This window comes from Canis lupus, chromosome 18, assembly GCF_003254725.2.
Source record: "Canis lupus dingo isolate Sandy chromosome 18, ASM325472v2, whole genome shotgun sequence".
Lineage (NCBI taxonomy): Eukaryota > Metazoa > Chordata > Mammalia > Carnivora > Canidae > Canis > Canis lupus.
Genome location: NC_064260.1, coordinates 21443105 through 21468552, shown reverse-complemented (window position 1 = coordinate 21468552; position 25448 = coordinate 21443105). Strand labels below are relative to the sequence as shown.

The window sequence follows — 25448 nt, the reverse complement described above, 5'->3', positions numbered from 1 at the left end:
ACCGATCAGCTTTTAAGTTTAGTGTGAAATCTCACGCACTTCCCCGTTTGTGACTCGACGGTGTGACACCAGCTAATGTCAATGCGGGTTTGTTTAAATATGAAATTGCACTGTGTCTGCAAGAAGGACGTGCTAGAGACTCTTCCCTGCCTCGTGTGCTTGAAATGTTAGTTTTTCCTCCAAAATAGGTCTCGCGTATTCCCAGACCAGGGCACGGTTTTCTTAGCTCAGATCTTTTTTATTCTGCATATGGTAACAAGCACACTTGTTAAGTTGTTACACAGTTTACATTTAGAAGTGGGTTTTGTTTGTGTTTTTCATCCTTAGGAAACAGGCCCAGGGCACAAATAAACTCACAGATGCTGGCATGCCGCTGCACTCTGGTGACACATGAATTCCAGGAGAGTAATTTTACTTCATGTCTTACAAAATCATCATCATTTAGATTTCAAGCAATTTTTACGTGGATTCATATCTCATTTATGTCAACCAACAAGCATCCTGTAGTGGGGCCTGCGGCCCAGCAGCATGAGCAGCACCTGGCAGCTGGTTAGGAGCCCCCACCTAAGGAGTCAGGATCTTCACTTCGGGAGTCTCTCAAGGGATTCCTAAGCAGTGAGGAAATCAGGAAATCCCACCAAGGAGGTTCCTTCAGCAAAGTCCAGCAGGCATCTGTCTAGAGCTTGTTGTAACTTACGGTGCTTATTATTGATTTAGATTTTAAGATCTTGGTAATTCACAGCATTACTAGTAGTATGGACGTTTATGAATATTCTTATATTGTAGCCATTTGCATTTTGGAGGGGTTTACTAAAACAGGAAGGAGTAGAGTTAGGTTTCTTAAAAGAATGAAAGTTCTCTTTCATATGTATTTGAGTTGTTAAAGGTAAAGATGGGTGCTTTTTAAAATTACCTTCATTTAAAAGACATAAAGAAAACTCCCAAAGGACAAATTGAAAGATTATAACAGGGCATGTAATCAAGGTTATTTAGTTAAAAAAAAAAAAAAAAAAAAAAAAAGATTGCCAGAGGATAACTTAATTGCTTTGCAAGTATAAGCAAAGTTTATAAGAAGGTGTTGACAACCATGATATTTTTTCCATTAATTACATGGTACACTAAAGATAGTTTGGTACTTAGAAATTAATTACATTTTCAGTTTTAGAAATAGCAAAGTAATAAGGTGATGCAGAAGGAATACTTCTCTTTTGAACTGATCTGTTGTTTTTATTTATTTTTAAAAATTTTTATTTATTCGTGAGAGACACAGAGAGGCAGAGAGAGAAGCAGGCTCGATCCCAGGACCCTAGAATCACGACCTGTGCCAAAGGCAGAGGCTCAACCACGGAGCCATCCAGGCGCCCCTGATCAGTTATTTATAAAGCATAGAAGTTAGAACTTAGCTGCTGGATCTTCAAGGACTTGGAAAAGAGTCCATGCCCAGTAAGCACAGTTGTGTGTCAGTATTTACTGGGTAAAATTAGAGTCCCTGTATTTATTTAATTATAAGAATAGGTGAAGAGAGTAGCTTGGACTAAACTAAGCTGTAGGTTTAGCCAAGTTGCTCACAGTTACTTGAACTATCATATCTACTCCTATTTACTTAGTAGGTTTAAATTCAGCAGAAATTAAAGTATAAGTTGATACTGCACTAAGGTACTTGGAGAATGTATAGACTTGAACCTAATTTGTGAATAGCCGAACCCCATTTCAGCACATTTCCTAAGGTTCTAGAAAGCATTTTGAGAATTTTGATCTCTATGTTAGAGCTTGGAAACATGTGCTTAGACACAAAATATTTTTTGTTTTATGCTCCATTGTAAGAGATTTTGTCATAAAGTGACTATTTGCATTTTAAATCCTCTTATAAATTTCAAATATTGGCATTTGCTTTTTCTCATAATGAATTCATCTTTCTAATGTTTTGTCCAATGTTTGCATGCTTTAAAAATATATTCCACAAACTTTTGCATTCCTCATGATATCTCCTGCTTAAATGCTCTGTTAATAGGTATCTTCTTTATTTAATTGTTTCTTTGTTTTTTCCCATAATCATACTGCAGATTTTTCAAATATTTGTATTCAAATATATTATCCAGTATACATATATGTTTATATATTTGACTTCAGTGGAATTGAGTTAGGTTGAATTTCTTCAGTTTGTGTTGGTAACTTTTTGTTGATCCCAAATGGTATCTTGCATTTAAAAGAACTCATTGGTGATGTTACTAACATTGCTTAAAAAACAGATCTGCTCTTTCTGTTAGGTGCAGATCTTAAAATTATGCACAGATTAGAAATCACTTCCATTTACCCAGAGTCTTGATACTTCTGAGTGTATATAGATGCATGCTTACTCCCCCTCTTTGCTCAGATCTTTGCTCAAGTTCTTCCCTACTAGGAAAGACCCCTCATCTCCAGTACCATTCCGTTTTACTTACACTAATGCTCTAATTAGTATCTATCACTTTACATCACTTTTCTTTGTAGCATTTGTCTCCACCTGATACTTTATATATACACGTTTGTTGTTTAGTTTCTGTATCCCTGTACTCCCACCTCTCCAGCATTGGATGTTTTCTTGAGTATAGAGACACTGTTTCGCTGAAATGTACATAGAAAAATTCAAGACTCATAGTGCTGCTTCCTTAGTTGAGTCTATTTCTTTGTTAGTCATAACAGTATGGGGAGTGCTACAGAGTTGTCAGTATTTTTTTAAAAGATTTTTAGTTTTTTTTATTTATTCATGAGAGACACACAGAAAGAGGCAGAGACACAGGCAAAGAAGCAGGCTCCATGTAGGGAGCCCGATGTGGGACTCAATCCCAGGACCCTGGGATCACAACCTGAGCCAAAGGCAGATGCTCAACCACTAAGCCACCTGGATGCCCCAATTGTCAGAATTTTATAATGAATTTCAATCAGTGATCAAATATTTTTGCATTCTTAAAGAGGCATCTTCACTTATCTGTGTTGTAGCATCTCTTTTCTGGAAGTACATTAGACATTTGTATCCTTCTCTTTGAATGATACACAAATTTAGGCAAATCCAGCCAAACTCAAAACTGATTTTTTTTTTTTTCAACTAGAGAAGACATTCCAGATAATCAGCCTCAGGTAACCATAAAAACATTGAGCATATTTTCAGTTTTGCATCATAGTGTTGGTAAAGAGGAAAAAAAAATCAGAGTATATGATCTTTTAGGCATTTCATTAAAGTTTCACCCTTCGAAGCTGACAGTTAAATTTCCACAGGGCTATGAAAAACAACAACAACAACAGCAACAACAATTTGTAATAGAAATAATACTAATGCATTTATTATACCTTAAGAATGAGGGATTCCTGGGTGGTGCAATGGTTTAGCACCTGCCTTTGGCCCAGGGCGCGATCCTGGAGACCCGGGATCGAATCCCACGTCGGGCTCCCGGTGCATGGAGCCTGCTTCTCCCTCTGCCTATGTCTCTGCCTCTCTCTCTCTCTGTCTGTGTGACTATCATAAATAAATTAAAAAAAAAAAAAGAATGATGTCGGGGTACCTGGGTGGCTAAGTCAATTAAACATCCCAGTCTTGATTTTGTCTGAGGTCATGACCTCAGGGTTATGAGATCAAGCACTGTGGCCTCTCCACTGGGTGTGGAGCCTGTTTAAGATTCTTTCTATCAGATCAAATGATAAGATTTTAGAATTTGAGGGTCTTTCCAGTTCATGTAGTAAAGCCTCTCCACACCCCTCCCCACCATTTTTTCCAGAAAGGAGAGAACTGAAGGCCAGAGGACATAGTTGAATCCGTTGTGGCCATTGATGCTTATTAGAAGCAGGGCTTGAGCTAGATTTGACTTTCCTAAATTGGGTTAAAAAATGGAAAATTCTTAATTTTTTTTTATATACTAGACCAAAGAAAACATAAACCAGCAGCCAGTGTTGAGGGCAGAGCAATATCCATTTCAGAACAAGAGTTTTCAACTCCCAGAGTACTAATAACAAATTGATTGCATCTCTAATTGTGCAATGGTAATGACCCCCTTCTGGTTTTCTCTGGACAGGGATTAATAATACAAATTAGAATCCTGTTCACAGTGTTTCAAAAACGTCATGAATTACCTAGCAATACTTTTAATGATATATTTGAAATCGCATTTGAGAAGAGAGAAAAGAATATTAGATACATGTAGAAGAGTTGAATGGAGATATAATAATAAATGTGGAATTAATAACTCTCCTTGAAATGAGAAGGTGGCTCATATGAAGATGTCAGTTTGACCAAAATTTATTGATAAATGGAACTTTAATGAGACCAACAGATAGTTACATAGTTGAACAGAAAGACGGTGTGGAAAAAGAAGCATGACCAGGTGTGGCAGCTTACTCTTTTGGTATAAATTGAAAATGATTCGACACCGTAGTGTGTTCAGCGTTTGGGTTTGCAGTGACTCTGGGCGCTTTGCTTAACATTCTAAGTAAGTCTCAATTCTTCAACTGCGTCATGGAAACTATTAAAACTAAACCCAGTGCTTGCTTCGGCAGCACATAGACTAACATTGGAACAATACAGAGAAGACTAGGATGGCCTCTATGCCAAGATGACTTGCAAATTCATGAAGTGTTCCATGTTTTCAAATCTTCAAACAAACAAACAGAAACTAAACCATAAACTTCACCATAAACTTGGTGAAGATTAAATGAATTCATTAAAGTGCTTAGCCTGGTACATTTGTGATTCTCCATATATGTTAGCTCATATTTGTATGATTAATATTAAAAGTTAAGAAGTTAGTGAAACAATGGAAATAGTGAAGGAATAGTTCTAGAAATGTATTCCACATCTTCACTTGTTATAGAGAATGGATCACAAACCACTAAGTATTCAGTAAAAGGGAAAATCGGCTACTCGGGGGAAAACCGCTTAATGTAATTGTCACCTCACATAATTGGGGGAAATCAATTTTACCATCAAACTACAGTGTAAAATAAGCAAACACTACATTGTAAAATAAGCAAACAAAACCATCAAATGTTAGTAGAGACTATAGATGACATTTATCTAATTAATAAATGGTTTTGTAAGCATATTATTTTAAGAAATCATAAGAATAAGTTTAAAGGTTAAAATTAGAAAGCAAGCCACAAACTAGAGAAAGAAGACTTACAATTCACAAGATTATATGAAAATTGATAAATGAGAAAGAGTTTTACGTCAAAAGCCATCAAAGAAATTCAAGTAATTAAAAGATTAAAATAATATTTTTACTTAGAATTTAGCAAATAAAACTTTTAAGTGTTCATGAAAATGGAGTGAGATTGTTAGAAATATAGTATAAATTGGCACAAAATTTCTAAGTTGGCAATAGCTTAACCTTAAAATCATTCTTAACTGGGAATATTATGTACATATGTGTATAGTTAAATGTTACCACTTATTTCTTGAGTTTTAGGATGACTATCTCATTTCCTTATATTTCTAGTTTCTAAGTTACCTATAAATAATAGGTTTTAAGGATTTCATGCTATTCACTTTGCTTTTATTTTCCTGTATCGCCATCTGGTGTCCAACATGTGGATAGCTTCTGATACCAAAATTGTAAGAGTCTGATACACAGAATTGTATCATTTATTTAATTTAAATAATTCATTTAAATTAAGTTTTGTATAGGATAAATTTGTTACATAAATTATTTATTATACTTATTTAAATAAGTTCACTCCTATTTTATAATTAAAATATATATCCATGTTTAAAGCAGGCTAATCTGAATTTGAGTTGTTTTTGCTAGTTTTATACACAGCGTGAGCCCAGCATTTTGCTTTTACATGGAAACAAAGAGAAGACAGATCAGTAAGACAAGTTCTAAGAAATCATTTAGATAATGTTAAAATTTTCCAAAAACCAAGAAATTATAAGTTATGTCCATTTTACCCATTAAAGAATGTTTTATAATTAAACAGTGTACAAAGTACCCTACAGCAAGTCTGTCTTTGTAAGGATCTAGACTACATGGATTAGGGGAAGGGGTAAAAATGAAAGGTGAGCTGAGTGGTCAAAGATTAAATGTGCCATTTCTATTTCTCTGCAGTTCCAAGTGTAATAATATCACCTTTGGGGTTCTTTTATCTTTAATTCTTAATATTTCTAGAGGAAAACTATTTGAGCCCACTAAGGATTTCAAAGGTAGACTTGGTGCCCTGTGAAAATGTTAGGACACCCCATGAGGGTGCCATTCCTATACAAGGCTGCTTTCGATGAACTTGATGCTTCTTTGACTTAGATTGTGCATCAAGACAGTACCAACATTTCCTTTTTATCCAAGGTGGATTCAATGAACAGCAGAGTTCTCTGTCTCTGAAATATTTTGTGAAATGATTTCTTACTTATCAGGGCATCTGAGAACAAAAATACTGTCTTTATAAAACTAAGAGTTTAAATTACTTCACTTGAGAGGTTAACAATGTATTTTGGCACTAGAAGTATCTTTTAATATGATGTGTGTACTTGACGATATTTAATAGAAATGTTCTTTGGAAGTATTGAAATTTACTGTTCATGGTTATTTCAGAGGCTATTTCAAACATTAAATTAATGTTTGAAGGATACTTGTATCATCCTGTTAGTGACCTTCATTTGAAGGTCACTAAAACTGGTATCGTTTATCAGAATCTTTCTCACTAATCTAGGAGTCCTTTCTGGTTTCAGCATACTAATGGTTTTACAAAAATATTTTTTTAATGATAGAGTTGCACTTTTTAAACATTTTTTTAATTTAAATTCAGTTTACTAACATGTAGTATAAAACCCGGTGCTCATCTCATCACGTTCCCTCGTCAGTGCGGGTCACCCATTACCCCAGCCCCTGCCCATCTCCCCTTCCACTACCCTTTGTTTGTTTCCCAGAGTTAAGAGTCTCTCATGGCTTATCTCCCTCTCTAATTTGTCCCACTCAGTTCCCCTCCTTTCCCTTCTACTCCCTTTCACTATTTCTTATATTCCCCATATGAGTGAAACCATATGATGATTGTCTTTCTGACAGAGTTGCACTTGAGTTAGCTTCTGCTATGTGCCAGATTCTTTAATAGGTGTTTTACATATATCTTCTTTTTGGCATTTTAATAGTGTTATATTTATATGTATGAATTTATAAGCTTAACATTATAAAGCTAAAATATAATTTCTATAGTTAGGAATCTATAGCTTGATTTTAATTAGTATTTCACACTGTCTTATGAAACTTCCTACATACATTTATTAAATATTTATAGCGTACTATTATATATCCAGTACTGAGGTTACAGTGGTGGGCTGGCTATTTTCTATGACTATGTGGGCTTCTGATCCAGGGGAAGAATCTATCAAGATACATACAAAAAGTAGGAAATTTTAACAGAGTTGTGTTCTGAAAAAAAAAAAAAAAAAAAAGATACTCCAAGGATGAGGAGATCTTATAATGGGGTGGTTTGACCTAGTCACAAATGATCATGAAAGCCTTTTGTAAGGAAAAACTATTGAGGAAGAGAAGAAAAGTGTTGTAGGCAGAACAGGTTATATGGAAGGAGGAAATGAAAGAATTTTTGTTTGCTTGAGTAAGGATACTAAGTTCTGTATGATTTATACCCCAGATGCTCACTTTTTTTTTTTTTTTAAGATTTTATTTATTTATTCATGAGAGACAAGGTAGAGGGAGAAGCAGGCTCCCTGTGGGGAGCCCAATGTAGGACTCAATCCCAGGACCCTGGGATCATGCCCTGAGCCAAAGGCAGATGCTCAACCCCGCTCAACCCAGCCCCGCCCCCCCCCCGCCCCCCCAGCTGCTCACCTTAGCCCACACGTCTGTCTTTCTTCCTCAGCATTCTAGCAGAGATTTTTCTCAACAGCTCTTATAAAGGACCTACTCGGTTGAATTTTCTGGGATCAGGAAAGGAATCCGTGTGATATTGTTTTGGATTTCTAACTCTTGGGTTATTTAAATATACAATTTTTTCTTCAAATAAAAGCATGTTCTTAATAATTGACAAAAGCAGGGATCCTTAAATCTATTTTCATTCACAATATACTATTTCTAAGCTAATACTATATTTTTTAACTTTTGCCCTAAGATTTTTAATACATAAGTGATTTATGTATTAAATATGTGGTTTATAAATGAAAATTTAGGCACATGTTACCAAAGACTGCAGTTTAAGCTTGTGAAAATAAACCTGTTCTTTTTGTCTATTCTAAAAGCAGATGACTGTAAGGTGTCTGTGAAATACACACTTACCTAATTTGGAACTTTTGAAATTTCTCATCCCTTTCCTAAGAGAATAAGATTTGCTATGGGGACTTATACTTTGTAAGCTATTTCTTCCCCTGCATTATTTATGAGTTTTATTATGAGTATGATCATACTATTTCTGTTATACACCACTGAATTTGTATTTAATGAATTGAATTTACATTTAATCAGTTTGTGTTAAAGTGACTTAATGAGATGCTTCATTTTTCTGTGTTAAAAGCAGGTCAAGGCCAACCGAACTCAGGGCAATACATTATTTAGTGCTCATTTTCTGCATAACTTGTAATTTTATCATGGTTCGCAGTTTAACTAAATCAGTTAATAACATTTCCTGTAACCATTTCTAATAATTCTCTGAGGTCAGATATTTTACTCTTAATGCGTTGGCAAACTTCTTTTTTCCCCCAACTTTCTAACATGAGAGTTCTCACGCACTTTTGTTTTCAAAACGGAATGTGCAGAATCAGATAGTGTCAGATTATCAAAGAATGGAATAAAAGAGGCAGTGGAATTTAGAACTGGAGATACTGCGTTTCTAACATTAGAGTCTATGGAAAGAAAGAAATCTATCGGATCATCTTAGTCATATGTAAGATGTACCTGAAAGTAACGTTAAAGTAAAAAAGAGAAAGAACCCAAATTATTTACCTATGCAGGACATTTCCCTTCTTGTTTTATCTCCACTCTCTGCAAACCTTCCAGCTCCCCGGTTACTTTATCTTTATTGTGGCTTTTGTCCCCAGTGAACAGCAAGGCAGACAGTAACTGTCACCGGGCAACCCCCGTGGCCGTCTTCGCCCAGCCGCGTCTATACTGCGCTCTGCTCTTCCTGCTTCTTTGCAGAGCCGAGAGTCGATCCACACTCGGGGGTCACTCCTCCACGCGCAGGCCCTGTCTGTCCTTCCCTGATTTCACAAGACTTTGACATTGCACCTCTTTTCTCTTCCCTGCATCTTTTCCTTCCTTCACGCTTCAGTATCCGTCCCCTCCTGCCCTGGGCCCTTCCCTTGGCTCATCCCGACAGGCACCCCCCTTTCCACCCGGGTTTCCCAGCCAGGGTCTGAAGCCCCTCCACCTGCCACCGCTTCCACCGCACTTCACCGTGACCCTCCCCGACGATGACTGTGCAGCCCGATGAGTTCCCTGGACACTTGGAATTCTGCATCTTTGTATCTGAACTGCGGTTTCTTCCCTGAGACTTTCTTTTCTTCTCTTATCATCCCAAATGGCCTCGTCTCCTGATTTCCTTCCTGCCTCCAAGGGAACTTACTTATACTAAGTTTTCTTAAGGACTCCTTCGATGGCTTTCCTTTTATTTATACGGATGTACAGGAAATTTCTTTGCTGAAGCCTTCTATTTTTTTTTTTTTTTTTAATCTTTAGCCAAGACTTTGGAGCCTCTTGCCTTGAATGTTACGATTTCCTGACTTCACCATCTGTGTGTCTTACTTACGTTGAAAACTCCCCCTCACTCAGACTTGGACTCTGCTTCCCTTGCCTCCTCCTCAAGTCCCCCCGAACCCATCACTCTTCCAGCCCTCGGGCCCTCCTGATGCCCAGGTCAGACCCCTGCATGGCATTCACGACACCACTCTCTTACTAAGCAACAGCCCCAGCCCACTGTCACATGCTGGGGATTCTTCCTCCAGAAAAGGTGTGCAACCCCTCCTCTTCTGACCATCTCCACCAGTAGCACAGCCACTTATTACATTGAGTTGGGTTACTGTAGAGCCTCCTAATTATTTTCTCTCCTTCGAATTTTGCTCGCCTTAAATCCATTTCCCAAACAGCAGCTTGCATGATCTCTTAAATTTTTACATTTGATTATTTTGTCTGTGGCTTAAAATCTTTCTGTGACTTTCCATTTGACAGGAAATCAAATCCCAGGTCTTGAGCATTTCTGTTAGACCCTGCAAGATCTAACCCTGCCTCCCTCCCCAAGCTCATTTTATGTCATTGTCCTCCTCACTCATGTGTGACTGAGCTAAACTCTCCTCCTTTATATATCCCTAAAAGGCTTCCCTTTTGTTGCTCTGTTGGCCTGAAATGTTCTTCTGCAGTAGTCTTCAATGAGACATTTCTCTGGAATCATAGGAAATGCTATTTCTCATGTGAATTTTCGCCCGACTACTCATAGTCCAAACTAGAACCCACTTGTGATATTGTCTCCTAGGCAATAATACTGTATTGCTTTACAGAACTAATCATGTGTCGTAATATGTTAAGAGGCCCTACAAGAGTAGTGAAAACCCGAGACACTTAGGTCGCACCACTAGTCTGGTCCTGACTCTGTGTCTTATTTGCCATGTGACTCTGGGCAAGTTCTTTAACTCCCTCAGTGCCTCCCTTTCTTTGTGAATAGTGATAATATGTATCTTTTCGGGCATTGGCAAAGAGGAAATGATTAATATTTGTAGAGTAAATAGAGTAAATGCAACAGAGTAGACACCGTATATGTGCTTATTACATCCATACATATGTTTATGTTTGTGCATAATTTACTTAATGTGTGAAGGCACAAAACTATCACCCGCCACAATTCTTGACCTATCACAAGCTGATAGTAAATATTTGCTTATTGAATTGATGAAATGTGCAGTGTACCTTATAATTAAGCGTCATTGATTTTCAGAGAAAAAAGGGATGTATTATAAGAATATGTGATCAGTTATAACATTTATATTTCAGTTTGTGATCCACCTAATAAAATTATTTAATTATATGTTTTTGAGAAAACCTCCAACATTTCGTCTCGCCAGGCCCCTACCTTCTAGCAAGTATGGCTTATCGTTATTCCCATTTTGCAGATGTGATACTCGGCCCCGAGAGTCTAAGGGCTCATACAAATCACAGAGTTAGTAAGTGATAGGATGATTCCACTGTCTCAGTGTCCTGGATCTCACTGCACGACTCACTGTTCTTATCTTTTTTGGAAATACCCAATGAACTTTGTGAATACTTTTAATAGGGTTGGTGCTATTACGTCTGTGAGGATTTTTGAATTTCACTTGGGGCAGGTATCAGGGTTGACATTCTCTGCTCCTCTGGCCTCCTTGTTTGTTCAGGGCTTCATCACTCACAGCAGTACCTGTCTGCCCTTTACCTTGTCTCCAACATTCCTCAGCCTTCTGTACGAAAGCCCTAGAGTGATCAGTTTTAAAAGGCCTCCCTTTGGGGGCACCTGGGTGGCTGAATCATTAAGTGGCTACCCTCGACTCAGGTCATGATCCCAAGGTCCTGGGATTGATCCCTGAGCCCTGTGTCAAGTTCTCTGCTCACTGGGGAGCCTGCTTCTCCCTCTCCCTCTGCTGCTCCCTCTCCTTGTGCTCTGTCTCTGTCAAGTCATAAATAAATAAAATCTTTTAAAAAATAAAATAAAAGGCCACCTGTTGTTCTTGATTCTTTCACATTACTTTCCTGGATTAGCCCTGGTATAAAAGGTTGTACCATCACATTTCAGAACAACTAGAAGTCTGTTCCTGTCCTTGACTTTGCCACTTTTCCACCTCGCTTTTCCTTAAGAGTGGCAAGCAGGTGGTTAGCTTGTCCTTGAACCTGCCCAGGTGTTACCATATCATTTCTGGATTCTGAATACATTTCATTGTTTGTTTGTTTTTTTTTTTTTCCTTCTCTAAAGGCTGAGAAAATCTGAGAACTGAAAGGGACTTTCCGTACGTAATTCAAGCCCCAAATTTATAATCAGAGAAACTGAGCTTCAGGAAGGGGAGTGACAGGCTCAGGGTTACAGTAGGAGTTAAGGGCTCAGAGGAAAATCGCTATTTGATCCTTAGTGCGCTTTTGTTACCAGTTTATGCATTTATGAAAGAGAAAGCAATGCAACTGGATTGGGACATACAAACCACAAATTCAAATAAAATGATGTGATTGATTTTCATGTTCACTTATATGTTTACTTTTTTATCTTTCACAGTTTAACAGCAATGCCCAGGATGTGAGCTGTTTTCAGCACCTTGTCCAAGCCAATGTGAGAAATAAGAAAGTGCTGAAAGATGCGGTGAATAATATCACAGCAAAAGGAATCACTGATTATAAGAAAGGCTTTAGTTTTGCTTTTGAACAGCTTCTTAATGTAAGTATCCATACCACCCTCTTTTCTCTTTTATTACTGAATCACAGCATATGAATTTCAATATGCTGGTCCTTACTACTATCAGGACTTCAATTACATAACAGTGCAGCTTTACATTTAATTTATAAGCAGACGTGTCCAGGCAGTAGAAATCTTTGAGCTACTTTTATGTTTGAAGCCAAGATTCAAAAGACATACAAAATGGTAGACATTCTTTTTCTTTTAGACCCCTTCTTCCATCATCTTTTAAAACTCTGTTTAAAAAGCACATTTGTAAGATAATTATTTTATTTTTATATGAGCACTTCCAACTTACTTGGCATATTTAGAATATCGTTTCCTTTTTGTTATCTCAATTGGGACTGTGTTTATTTGGATACTTGTGTTTCCAATCATCCAGTGGTCAGTGGGAATACTTTAGTTTAAACATCTGTTTGGTTCTTAAAATTGTTTCTTAATGTACAGAAAGGTCCAAATGGCCCACATTAAGGTGAGGAGGACATACAATGCCAGAGTAGGAATTCCTTCCTCAGTGAAGTTCACCCTCCAAACAAATCACTCACCAGTGTCTCCATTTTAGACTCTCGATTCCAGCGTGCCTACTACCTGCCCCATACTATGTAGCACATATCTTACACTGCGGACTAGTGTTTGCAAGTGGCCGTGTCATCTGTTTCACTTTGAACTCTTCAAGTGCAAGGATTATCATTCAGTTTTTTAACTGTCATGAAGCAGTAGTATGGCAGTGGTTAAGCGTATGGACCCAACCTTTCTCTACGTTGGTTTCCTTCCTTAAACCATGGCACATACTCAGAAGGATTGTGGATAGAATTGTCCACAGAACCTGACACACAGCAAACATCATATGAGTGTGGGTTGTTGGCTTGGCATTGGAGTCATGATCATTGTGACTATCGTTAATGACTAGCACATGTCTGGTAGACTCAGCTCATAATTCATACCATATTTGCTGAGTCACTGAATAAGCCTTACATGTGCTCTTGTCTGCAAATCTGACTTGGTTGTTCCCTAAGTAAAGCTTCTAAAAACAGCTTTCAAGATGTCTGATTGGTGCTTCATCCGTTTGTTCATTCAGCCAATGTGTATGGCATGCCTCACAATTTCCTGCCACATTACTAGTGCTAGAATAGCAAAGGTAAATAATACTGGCTGATCTCAAGTATGTCTAGCATGATACGGTAAATTACCATTCCTAGTACAATGTGCCCTATTCGAGGGCATTCAGGGTGTGCTTACTTGAGTGGCACCAAAGGGGGTCAGGAAACTGTGGCATTTCCTTGAAAACAGGGTTTTGAAGAATGAGTAGAATCTCGGTAGGTAGATGAGAGATGGAAAATCATTTCAGATAAAAACAACAACATGGACAAAGGCATAGCCATATGAGATAGGATGGCACATTGGAAAAAAAAAAAAAACAACAGGTGCTTTGGCATGCCTGGGCTGTAGCAATGCAGGAGCTGTGAGAGGAATCAGAAGGCCACTAGATACCGGTTAATGAGGCATTTAGGAGCAAATGAAAAGTTTACAACGAGTGTTCAAAGTTAATTTGTTGTGTAAGTCCTGGTGTTGGAGTCAAAGCAAAGAAATGCTAAAAGGAGAGTGACATGGTAACTAATTGGATGGGGCTCTGGACTCACATCCTTGGTGGCTGGTGACACAGGAATCTAGACAGAGGGGCTGTGAGAGTGGAGATGTACAGATTGTTCATTTCGGGTATGCGGGGTTGGGGGTGGTGATGTTTATTAGGTAGCGTTAGAGAAGTAGTTGAGTGTTGCACTTTCCAGGGGCAGTATCTTTGGTAAAATGCATGTTTATTAAAATGATGTATGTTGAGTAGCAGAAGGATGAAAACTTGGAACTTGGGAATTCAGATGTAATTGACATGAGATTAAAATGTATTCTTTCTGTGGTAAAGAAATAGAAGTTGCTGGGTTTTTTCACAGTTTTTTTTTTCTTTTGAGTCAACTTAGATTTTGCTAAGTTGTGGCATTTTAGTTACATTCTCAATATTGTTAATGTGAGTGGTTCACTCTTATTCAGCTTTGAGTTGTGAAATGAGAAGGGGCCTCAAGCCTCTTGTAGAATTTCCGAGGCTGCCTCATCAGAGAGGCCACATTAACTCCCAGATTTACTACTAATTGCTGATTAAATATGATTTAACTCCTCTTGGCCTCTTGCACTGCCTCTACCACACTTATAAGTGATTTTTAATATGTTCTCACTTGTTCCCGAAATAAGTCTCAGATGTCCTGTTTTGCACATGTCCCTTATGTATTGCAGTTTTTCATTTTAAAATAATTTTCCCAGGGGCATTTGGGTGGATCAGGAGGTTAAGTAGCTGACTCTTGATTTCGGCTCAGATCATGATCCTTAGGGTCGTGGGATTGGGCCCTGCATCAGGCCCCGTGCTCAGCGAGGAGTCTGCTTGTCCCTCTCCCTCTGCTCCTTTCCCTGCTCTCTCTCTCTCTCTCTCTCTCTCTCTCTCTCTCTCAAGTAAATAAATAAATAAATTCTTAAAAAATAATAATAAAACGAGATTTTTTCCCAGATGTCATTACTTGCCTTATTCAAAGTTGAAGCATATCTTGTTACCTATTTCAAATCTTGTTACCTATTTCAAATACTTCTAGTCACTATCTTAATCACACAATGTCATTCTCTGGTTTTTGTTTGCCCTTGTAAAGTGTATCATTAAGATCCCTGAGCCAAGTATCAAATAGAATTAAATGTATCGCTTATCCCACAATACACCTTAAACTAAGATTTGAGTTAGTCCTCAGGGAGCATTTCATAAAATATTACAACTATACCGAGGTGCATTTTTCAGAAACAAAATTTATTCAGTGTGTATATGATAGATGCCGTGCTGTATACTGGCCACACGGTGACGCAAGGACACACAGGGATATACATAATATAATCTGTTGTGAAATAACATATAAAGTAATTTACCAACTCTGCAAATTGTCATTTTATTGAAATAGTCAAGTTCTTGCCTTTATTTAATTTGTTACAAATCCTTAAGGTTTAATTGTGGTGATGGTGTGAACCCTTGGAGAACTGCAAATCCTCTGACCAGGTGCTGACTTTGCTCTACCACACGTCTAGTAAGGAGGCTACTCTTGGGAAAAATCCTGGTGAAAACAAAACATTTCTTTATTCCCCCTTTTGTATATGTCCTAATACCTGTTTCTCTTGGGAAACATTATTATTTTAATTACACAAGCGATCAGTAAGACCCAGTGTGCCTACTTATACCGGTACTTGCATTCAGTAATAAAAATACCCCCACTACTTCCAAAAATGAAACCAAGTCCTTATGTAAAATCTTTACTTAATCACTTTTATGTAACAGTCCTTTAGATACATATTATTTTTCCTATCTTCCATAGCCAGATAAAAAGAAATCCTCAAAGAAATTAATTTTAGTTAAGGGATTTCAATGCCTTTCACAAAAGTATTTTGATGATAAAATATGTAACTTTTTATATAGCCAAGTTTTCAGATGGCTTTCTTCCAAGATAAGAACTATGCTTGAATGTGACAAATCGTATTAGTCAATACTTGCATTTTCACAATACTTGGTTAAAAGCTTTAACTGCCAATGTTCTAATGGCCTAATCAATGGGGTGAGATTATATGAAACAGGATCTTTTCATCAATAGAGTATAGTATTGTCTTGATTAACTTTTACAACGGGAAATGGGATTTTTCTTCTTTGAAAAAACAGAGTACAGACTTTCAGCAAGCCTAAACACTGCACGAGAGTTAATGATTTTTTTTTTATCAAAAATAATAGTCATTTAAAGGCCACAGCTAGTGCTGGCCAATCTGGTAACCACAATCCCATGTGGCTTTTGAGATTTAAAAAGTGCCTGGTCTGAATTGAAATGTGTTGTAAATATAAAATATACAGCAGATTTGAAGAGCTACTATGAAAGAAAAAAAATGTAGATTCCCTCAATAATTTTATAGATTTCATGTTGAATTGATAATATTTTGGATGACCGGGTAAAATAAAATACATTAGTAGAATTCACTTCAGAGATTTCTTCATACTTTTATTAATGTGGCTATTAGAAAGTCAAAATTACAAATTTGGCTTGCATTATATCTCCATTGAACAGCACTGACCTGGAGGCTTGGTGTATTCAAAGAAGCTGAGCATTCATAAATTAGTATAAATAATCTTTTATTCTTAACACATTTGAAAACACATTTTCACAACAGTAGAAGCTTGAGATTGTAATTTCAGACCTCAGGGAAGCCCATCTTTCTAAATTATCATTTTAGTGGCCCTTTGGCGCTAATCCATTGTTTTCCTACATCTGACTCTTGGGAGATCTTAAAGTTTAAGAGAGGATTTGCCATTGGAATCGAGTCTTTCAGAATTAGAATATGTGTGGTGAGGATATTTGGGGTTAGGTATTGGCATTTACAAAGAGCATCAGGTGTTAAGGATCACCCAGGAGTTTATAATTTTGGAGAGGTAAAGGGAATAAAGTAGGATGAAAAAGAAAGAAAGGGAACAAAAATATTCATAAATGGATTGAAAATATATGTAGAGGGACGTGCACATTTTTCATTCATACAAATTATTTGTTTCTGGTACAAATTATAGGGAAATAAAATTGATGCAATAACCATTAATTTAAATTCCATTTATTAATCAACCATGGAGAGGTTATTATATGCTGGGCTCTTGAAGATCAAAAAAAGATAAAACTTCGTACCCTTATGGCACTTAAATTCAATCAGGGGAAGCCAGCAATAAACAAATAAAATAGAAACTATGTACATAAAAGAATGTAAAATACTATGAAGAAAAATACAACCTGGGAGAGAGACAGCAATTTAAAACATAGTTTCCAGTAAAGTCCTCACTGATAGGAGACATTTGATCAAAGACCCAAAGGAAGTGAAACCTATGAGTATCTGGCGGATGGGAAGAGGCCCTTATAGGGACGGGCTGGGCCTGGTCTAGGAAGTGGTTCTTTGGCATATACTTACTGAACAAATCTTTCACCTACTACTTGCAACCTGTTCATGCTCTTTAAACATTGTCTTATATTCCTTACCTTTTATTGTGAAAGACAGACTTTTTTGTTTGTTTCCCTTACAGTATAATGTTTCCAGAGCCAACTGCAATAAGATTATCATGTTGTTCACGGATGGAGGAGAAGAGAGAGCCCAGGAGATATTTGCCAAGTACAACAAAGACAAAAAAGTGAGTGCAATTTTTTAGGATTTTAATCTTAATGTAGGTGGTTTTTAAGGAGACCATCAGGGAGGGGCAATAAGAGGAGATGTTAGTGTTGCTTATTATAAAATCATACAGATCATGGATTATAAACCATTGGCTAAATTACAGAATTACTGGGGCACCTGGGTGGCTCAGTGGATTAAGCATCTGCCTTTGGCTCAGGTCATGATCCCAGGGACCTGGGATCGAGCCCCACATCTGGCATCCAGCTCAGTGAGGAGCCTGCTTCTCCCTCTCCCTTTTCCTGCTGCTCTACTTACTTGTGCGCTTTCTCTCCTCCCTGCCAAATAAATAAATAAAATCCTTTAAAAAATAAATTACAGAATTATTAAGCGTGATATTTTATGTGATCCATACTTACCTTATGTCTAATTTATTAATAAAATAGTTTGGGCCTGTAGAATCCTATTTGATTCTTATATATAAATTCTGTATTAGAAAATGTTACAGGAAGAGAATAACCAGAAGAGAATGGAAAAATAGGAACAGTTTGAACTTTTCTAGGATAAATTTATGATCATTTAATTATTAAAGATTGTTGTAATAATAAAACTTACTACAGATGCCTAAAAATTATCTGCACAATGTTCTGTAGATTTACAGATAAAGCAGTTTATAATAGCAAAAACTGCATCCTCATTTGAAAACCTTTTGATTCTTGTTTATTTGTATCTAACTTAAAAGTAAAACACTTATTTTACCAGCAAAATGGTTTTATTCTGGAATAGCAGAAGAATTTGAACTCAAGATGTGCAAACCATGTACTCGTACCAAAGGAAAGGAACACTACTCTATAGGGAAAAAAACGTGGAAGTTGGCAAGGGGCTGCTTTGAGCAAAAGTCAGAGTTGAGGGTAGTAATGGTTTCTTGTTGGCTGAATTGAGGTGTTTTGTTACTGGCTGAACTCATTGCTGGACAAGGAGAAACTCTTTATCCTGCCGAAGTAGTAAAGTAAGCATCTTCTGTTGTAAATGCAAAGTGCCTCTCCTTTTTGGGGTCTGCCACTGATGAGGGTTAGTGGGGCATGACAGCTCCTCCTTCCCCGTCTGGCCTCCCAGCACCATTGAAAACGAGGTTCCCTTTATTCATTTGTACAGTTTCAAGAAAATAGTTCAGACAAATTCTTTTATATGTAACATTTTAAATGGTGTGCTATATCAATATGCAATGAGGAATGTGGAGACAAGTATTTTGAGGTTGGAATGTATTTGTTTCAATGATGGTTTAATTGCAGAGAAGAGTATTATTGTAGGGAGACCTGACTATTTTGAATGTTCATCCATGTAGCTAAACCTGCTGATATTGTGTAGAATATCAACTGTAACTATTTCTCTAGCAGTCCTACCATCAGCTTATTTCATCTTTCTTACTCTTTGCATTTGATAAGAGAGTGATCCTCAACTTGCTTTTTTAAAATGCTAAGGATTCATTTTTTTTTAAAAAATGATAGGTTTATAAGATTTTTTTTTTACGTTTCAGGAATTCCAACAGAAATTATATATTTGTCCAGAAGAAGTCTCTTCTGAGTAAAATGCCAGTTCACTTTGCTTTTAATTGGCGTTTTCACCATTTAGAGAGGTGAGCTCATCATGAGCTCTAGTGGACTGTTTTATATGCATTTCAGAAATTAAAAGGGGAATGGAGAAAGGTGAATTAATATATTTAGATAGTTTTGCAGACTCAACATTGTGAATAATTTTGTACAGTATTGGTGAAAATTTTTGGAACACTTTGAAATGTCCTTAGGTGTTTTTTAGCCTATATGTGATGGGAATATGATTGAAGAATTGAAAACATATCCACGCATATAACTTCAAATTAATTACAAACCTTTTTAACACATAACTCTTTCTCTTTGAATACTACATATGTTAGTATGTAGTTAGTATCTACATAATTATGTTATGACATAAGTTGAATACATTGGTTGAGGGGTTTTTTTTCCCTAAATACGTGGTGATTTTAATTTCTTTTGAAAAAGTTAATAAATTGAACTGTTGAGTGAATACTTACAAATGATAACTTAATGTTATGAATATTTCTTAGAAATTCCCAGAACTAAAAGTAATGGGAAGATGTGGGTGTATGGATCTAAGAGACAACGTATAGTAGTTACCTTATTTAGTAACTTACCATTTTTCAAAATTCAGAGCAATCATTGCCCCTTAGAGGATGTCCCTGACTCTCCTCTCCCCTTCAGGCTTGTTTGCATGCTTGTGCTCTGGCATCAGTCCTACATGTCCTTTACACTGTACTCTACCCATGGGATATCTCCTTTGTCTGCTCTCTGGATTACTAGGTCCTACAAGTCTAGGCCTGTGTTTTAACTCTGAACTCTAGGTGCCCAGCAGAGAGCTCAGATTGGAAATCATTCTTAGAGACTGTCAAACAAAAGTTGAAAGGAAGCATGATTTCTATTATAGGACAAATACATAATTATATAAATAACTTGGGGCAAGGAATATTCAGCTTATTTAACTATTCTAAATAAGTCTAACATTACCATATTTTGAAGAGCTCAAGTAAAATAAAATAAATTTAACCCAAAATTCTACTGTGTCTCAAAATCCTACTAGGTAATCTTACTCTTATAATTTGGAAGAGACTTTTTAACACCTTAAATTACTCATAATTTTAAGTATACTTTATTACTTTATGATAGAAGTATGTAAGTACAAGCCCCACTATTCATATCGTTTTTAAATGAATACATGTTTAGATAAACCATCTTTTACTTTATTATATCATCCAAACAAACCACCAGGAATCTCATTCAGTTCTGGGTATTTCTCTTTGTAAAGCAAGAATTTCTTAAAGGAATATAGCAATGAATTTCACATTTCATATCAGAATTTGTATCTAAGATGTATCTTGGTTTTAAGGCATTTATATTATATTCTAACAAGTTTAAATAAAAGAATACAAATGTATAAAAAGAGAAATGATTTTCATCTAAACTTGTAATTTTTCTTCTTCTTCTGAAATTGTATTTGCATCCAGGATTAACACAATAATATGTCTTAGAGGCATTTATCATAAGGGGTTATTTTTCCTTTTTTTTTTAAATACAAGAGGAATTATGTCATACGAAAAGCAGTTGTTTTCTACCTTGTCACAAATTGTTTACTTGAATAAATGAGGAATTTACTAGTTTAAAGCCACTTTTCTATGTATACATTCTAAAAATTTCCAGTCTAAATATTAATATCTTAAAACACTGCTTCTCATCCCCTTCACCTTTTATAGGAACTCAACTTTTTAAACAAAGCATTTTGTGACATGCTAAACCACATAATAAATGATTCATATCACATTCACTTTTGTAAAACTAATGAATCTAGTCTTTTTCAACAATCCTGCTGTTCACTGACATATTGACATATTGACTCCTATGCTTTATGGACACACTTTTCTTAGAGCCACACACCTTCCAAAATGCCAAAGCAATTTTGGAAATGAATTAGCACTTTGTTTTGGCAATTTAAATGCTATTTTTGCCTAACACAAAAAGTAAGGTGTTCTTGGAATCAGATACTGTATTGGTTCTGTGATTCTCATCTCAGTGGCTATAGTAAAGTTCTGTAATAAGTACACGTACACATTATGCTTACCTACATATCCAGATATATCCACACATATGTATATCTATTTTGAATGGGTGTCCCCTCTGTCCAGTGTATCTCCAGGAACAAGAGACCATGTGTGCTACATTGGCATGAGATTTCTTATGTAAAGTTGTATGAATCAAACCCAACAACGTGGTTGAGCAGTAAATGAGGAAATAGAAATCTTCAACTTCAGATCAGGTTGTTTAGATGTACACACAGGTATGGATGTACACACACACACACACACACACACACACACACACACACACATTTTAAGAATGAAAGAGCTAGGGATCCCTGGGTGGCGCAGCGGTTTGGCGCCTGCCTTTGGCCCAGGGCATGGATCCTGGAGACCCGGGATCAAGTCCCACGTCGGGCTCCCGGTGCATGGAGCCTGCTTCTCCCTCTGCCTGTGTCTCTGCCTCTCTCTCTCTCTCTCTCTCTCTCTCACTGTGTGCCTATCATAAATAAATTAAAATTTTTTAAAAAAAGAATGGAAGAGCTAATTTATTATTCTGTATTATAGATTAGTAAAGGGATACACACACAGGGAAAGCTGACAGATATAAAACAGGGAAATGATTATTGATGGAGATCCTTGAAAGAGGAGTCACAGAGAGATAACAGATCATAGATTTCTTATTTGACCAAGCAGGAATTGTATTTATGGAAACATTGCTCTCTCACATTTCTTATGCACTCTGCTTTGTTGCTCAATGGCTTACCACATTTCCTAATGTGGGAAAACTATATTAAACAAAAATTTTGTGTCTTGGTATTTGCATGTTCTGTAGCCACAATACTGAAAATGATTTTAAGTCAGATCTTTGAGTATATTTGTATTTTGTCAAGACAACATTTACATAGTTAGTTGTTTATGTGAAGGACGTATGTGTGTGTATAGTTTGTATATATACCTACTAAAAATGGCATGTATATATCTAAAATTTTTTTCACCATCTTCAATAGGACTTCAAATGGTTGTGGATGAATTTGAGGATCCCTTTCTAACTTGTCCTTCGTATTCAGAATTCCCCACCTTCCACCCTCCCACCCAATTTGCAATATTTGCAGCTCATAGATACTGATACAGAAGATAATTGCCTGTCTTTGTCATGTAAAGAAGTGTATGACACAAAATGTTCAGTATTTTTGCTGTAAGCATTTTTCTCATAGACATCTTTGCCACAAGCATTTTCACTGCAACCATTTTCACCTTATAACTAAATGGGCAGAAGGCAGTTTTGCCACTAAAGATTTAAAAAAAAAAAACTTGATTGACAGATCAGTTTGACAGTTTAGTTTCTCAAACTGGTTAATAGTTTGATTTCTTTTCACCATCAATGCAGCATGCATTAATGGATTGTATTCCCATTTCCGTGTTACATGCCTGTTAGTCCTCATAATGGTGTATATCCATTTCCTCTAGAACTTTGGAATGTCTTATCACTGGACATGTACCAGTATGCCAAGGAAAAACAACTGTGTAGAAGGCTTTCACAATACACACATAAAAAATACAAAGTGCAGTAACAAAATGCATCTTAGTGTTTGGAAACTGATTCCTCTTTTATAAGATGAAGTAAGAGATTTTAGCAAAAGAATAAAATTATGATGCCAAAGGAAGAGACAAATCAACAAGCAAAAAAATCCCAGAAAAGTATAACACTGAATGAAAGACTTCAAAGACCAGTGCTTAGGTTTAACCCACAGAATAAAAGCAGTGAGTTTTGTAGTATTGCTCAGAGAATGTATTCAGGTATACTCGTTTTCCATGTTTCATAATCTTTTTAAATGAATGATGCTCTATAATTTTCATTATTTTATCTTCTATAGTAAAATTGCCTTAAAGCCAATACGTATGCAGTGAAATGTTTGCAGTGAAATTGCTTGCAGGAAATATGTTTACAGTGAAACTATCCAGAACCATGTGTGACAGACCAGTTCCATACTTGCAAAATTAGAATTTGTTGCATAATAAATTTATTATCAACTCAGAATTTCCCTAGCCACTTTATCTTTCAGATGGCCAGTGGGTAAATATAAAATTTGATAGATTTAATAAAATAAAAACTTTACTCTTAAAAATTCTGTATTTGATTCTAACTTTATTTTAAAACATGTTCTTTAAAGAAGTTCAGTCGTGGCTTTATAAATAGGAAAATTACAAAGTCATAAAGTTCGATGAGCTTTAAAAGAAAGGTCTGAAAACTGCTCTTTGAATTCGGTCTTTTCCCCCAAGCCTCTTGCTTGGCATAAATGTGGCTGCTGAATGCTTCATTTCCATCCATTCTTCATCCAGATGACATTAGAAATCATTCAGAGCAACCCAGGTAGGTGTGATGAGGCACATCCGGAGAGCTGATGGATGAGGCTGCAGATATACAGCACAATTTAATGAGGCCAAAAGGTTCGAGAATTAGAACAAAATGTTTGGGTTCCTTCGAAATGTCTTACTCTTGGGAATCAATCTACCTGATTATAGATAGGTACAGCTTTAAAACTGAGTCCGAGTTAATCTCCTCACACAGCTGTTCCATATTAAAACACATTCACTTTATAATCTTTACCTGCAGCAATGCCATTCCTTAGGGTTCACCCGTGTGTATGACACTTCCTTAAAAATGGTGCCAAAACTGAAATGAACTCTATCATAAAGTCCAAACAAATGAATAAAGGAAAGTGAAACCAGACACAGAGTTGAAAGATAATTCCCAGGCCTTGCAAAATTAAAAATACTTGATTTTCTGTAGAATAGCAAAAGGATTGGTTAGCAATGCACACTTAAGATTTCTAGCCAGAGAATCATCTTCTGATTTTTAGCTTAATTCTCAGAATTAGTCGAGAAATGCAAAAGCATCAAGAATTTATAAAATGAAAATTTCAAAATAAATTGAATAAGAAGAACAAGTGGAAAATACAATAGATTAATTTCACACTAAAGAATGCGCACCTAAAATCGTAATAGGCTGGCAGTAGCTGCGTTGTTACTTTCATTATCTAGAAAACAATTAGCAGCGTGTTTCCTAATTTCTTGCAGATCCAGAGGAAAATAATCTGTAGCCTAAATCTAAAGCAAGTTAAAATAATAGCATCTGCCTGTGTGTTTTATATATAACAGTGAAAATTGTCAATTAATTTTTTCAGCAGATGGTAAGGAAAATATTTGTTGCCTTCCCTACTGTCTGCCGGCTTCTGCATCGGGGCAAGAGTGAAGCCTTTGGAAGCAACACATGAATATACGCAGCATTCAGATTTTCAAATAGGCAATCCTTCAACAAATGCACTGCTTCTAGAAGGTTTCCTTTTAGGTATTTTGCCACCTTCCACAGTTACCAAGGGTTTTTCTGCTTTAGAAGAGAAAATATCTTTGTTGATAACAATCAAATATGTTATTTATGCTGGGGTTACTAAGAGTTGAAAACAGTAATTACCAGTAACGCTGGCCCTGCCGGTAGAGAGATTATCCATTGAAAAGGCCTGTTGTGCGTGTGCGTCTGTGTCCTCCTGACAGATTTATTTACATTTGCTTCTCTTTGTATAAAATTAATGTTGACAGTTTCCTGAATTAAGGAAAAATATTATCAGATAGATAAATTCTCTTCAGGTTTGAGCGATACTATGACCACGCATTTTCCAGAATGTTTGATATTTAAGGTCTAATGAGGACGAAGGCAGGTGTTACACGAACACAGCGCGTGGGGAGGCCTAGAGGGCGGGTGCGGCGGATGCGCTTGAATTCCTGTCGGGATGGAATGCTGTCGCCTACCCGGCAGCCGCCCGGTGCCTCGGTGAGGGCTAGACCCGGAAAGGCACGCTCTTCTGCTTTGCCCAAGGCTGCGTGCTGCCCCCCTCCAGGGAGCACCCCCTTTCCCACAGACTCTGGAGCTTCGTGTCTCTGCGTGCTCTGTCCACTTGTTCTCCCAGATTCTGCTTTTGATTATCTTAATTATTTAACTGTTCACTTACCTTGCACTCCCCTCTATGAAGGAATTTGTCCGAATAACACTTTACTTTTTTTAAAGATTTTATTTATTTTTTCATGAGAGACACAGAGAGAGGCAGAGACACAGGCAGAGGGAGAAGCAGGCTCCATGCAGGGAGCCCGACGTGAGACTCGATCCCGGGAATCCGGGATCACGCCCTGAGCTGAAGGCAGGTGCTCAACCACTCAGGCTGCCCACAACACAACTTTAAAA

General features: G+C 36.8%; 1 protein-coding gene and 1 non-coding gene across 9 annotated transcripts in view; both read left to right on the top strand.

Annotated features, from left to right (window-relative positions):
* The window catches only part of CACNA2D1 (calcium voltage-gated channel auxiliary subunit alpha2delta 1), a 476780-nt gene that overhangs the window by 375122 nt on the left and 76210 nt on the right, over window positions 1–25448 (top strand). For all 8 annotated transcript variants that reach the window (XM_025449554.3, XM_025449559.3, XM_025449557.3 and 5 more), the window contains exons 11-12: window positions 12199–12357; window positions 17501–17605. In XM_025449554.3, coding sequence (XP_025305339.1) covers window positions 12199–12357; window positions 17501–17605 — 264 coding nt within the window. The remainder of the gene's footprint in view (window positions 1–12198; window positions 12358–17500; window positions 17606–25448) is intronic.
* Window positions 4512–4618, top strand: LOC112661547 (U6 spliceosomal RNA). The gene has a single exon (XR_003137779.1). It is a non-coding gene; the product is annotated as a U6 spliceosomal RNA (small nuclear RNA).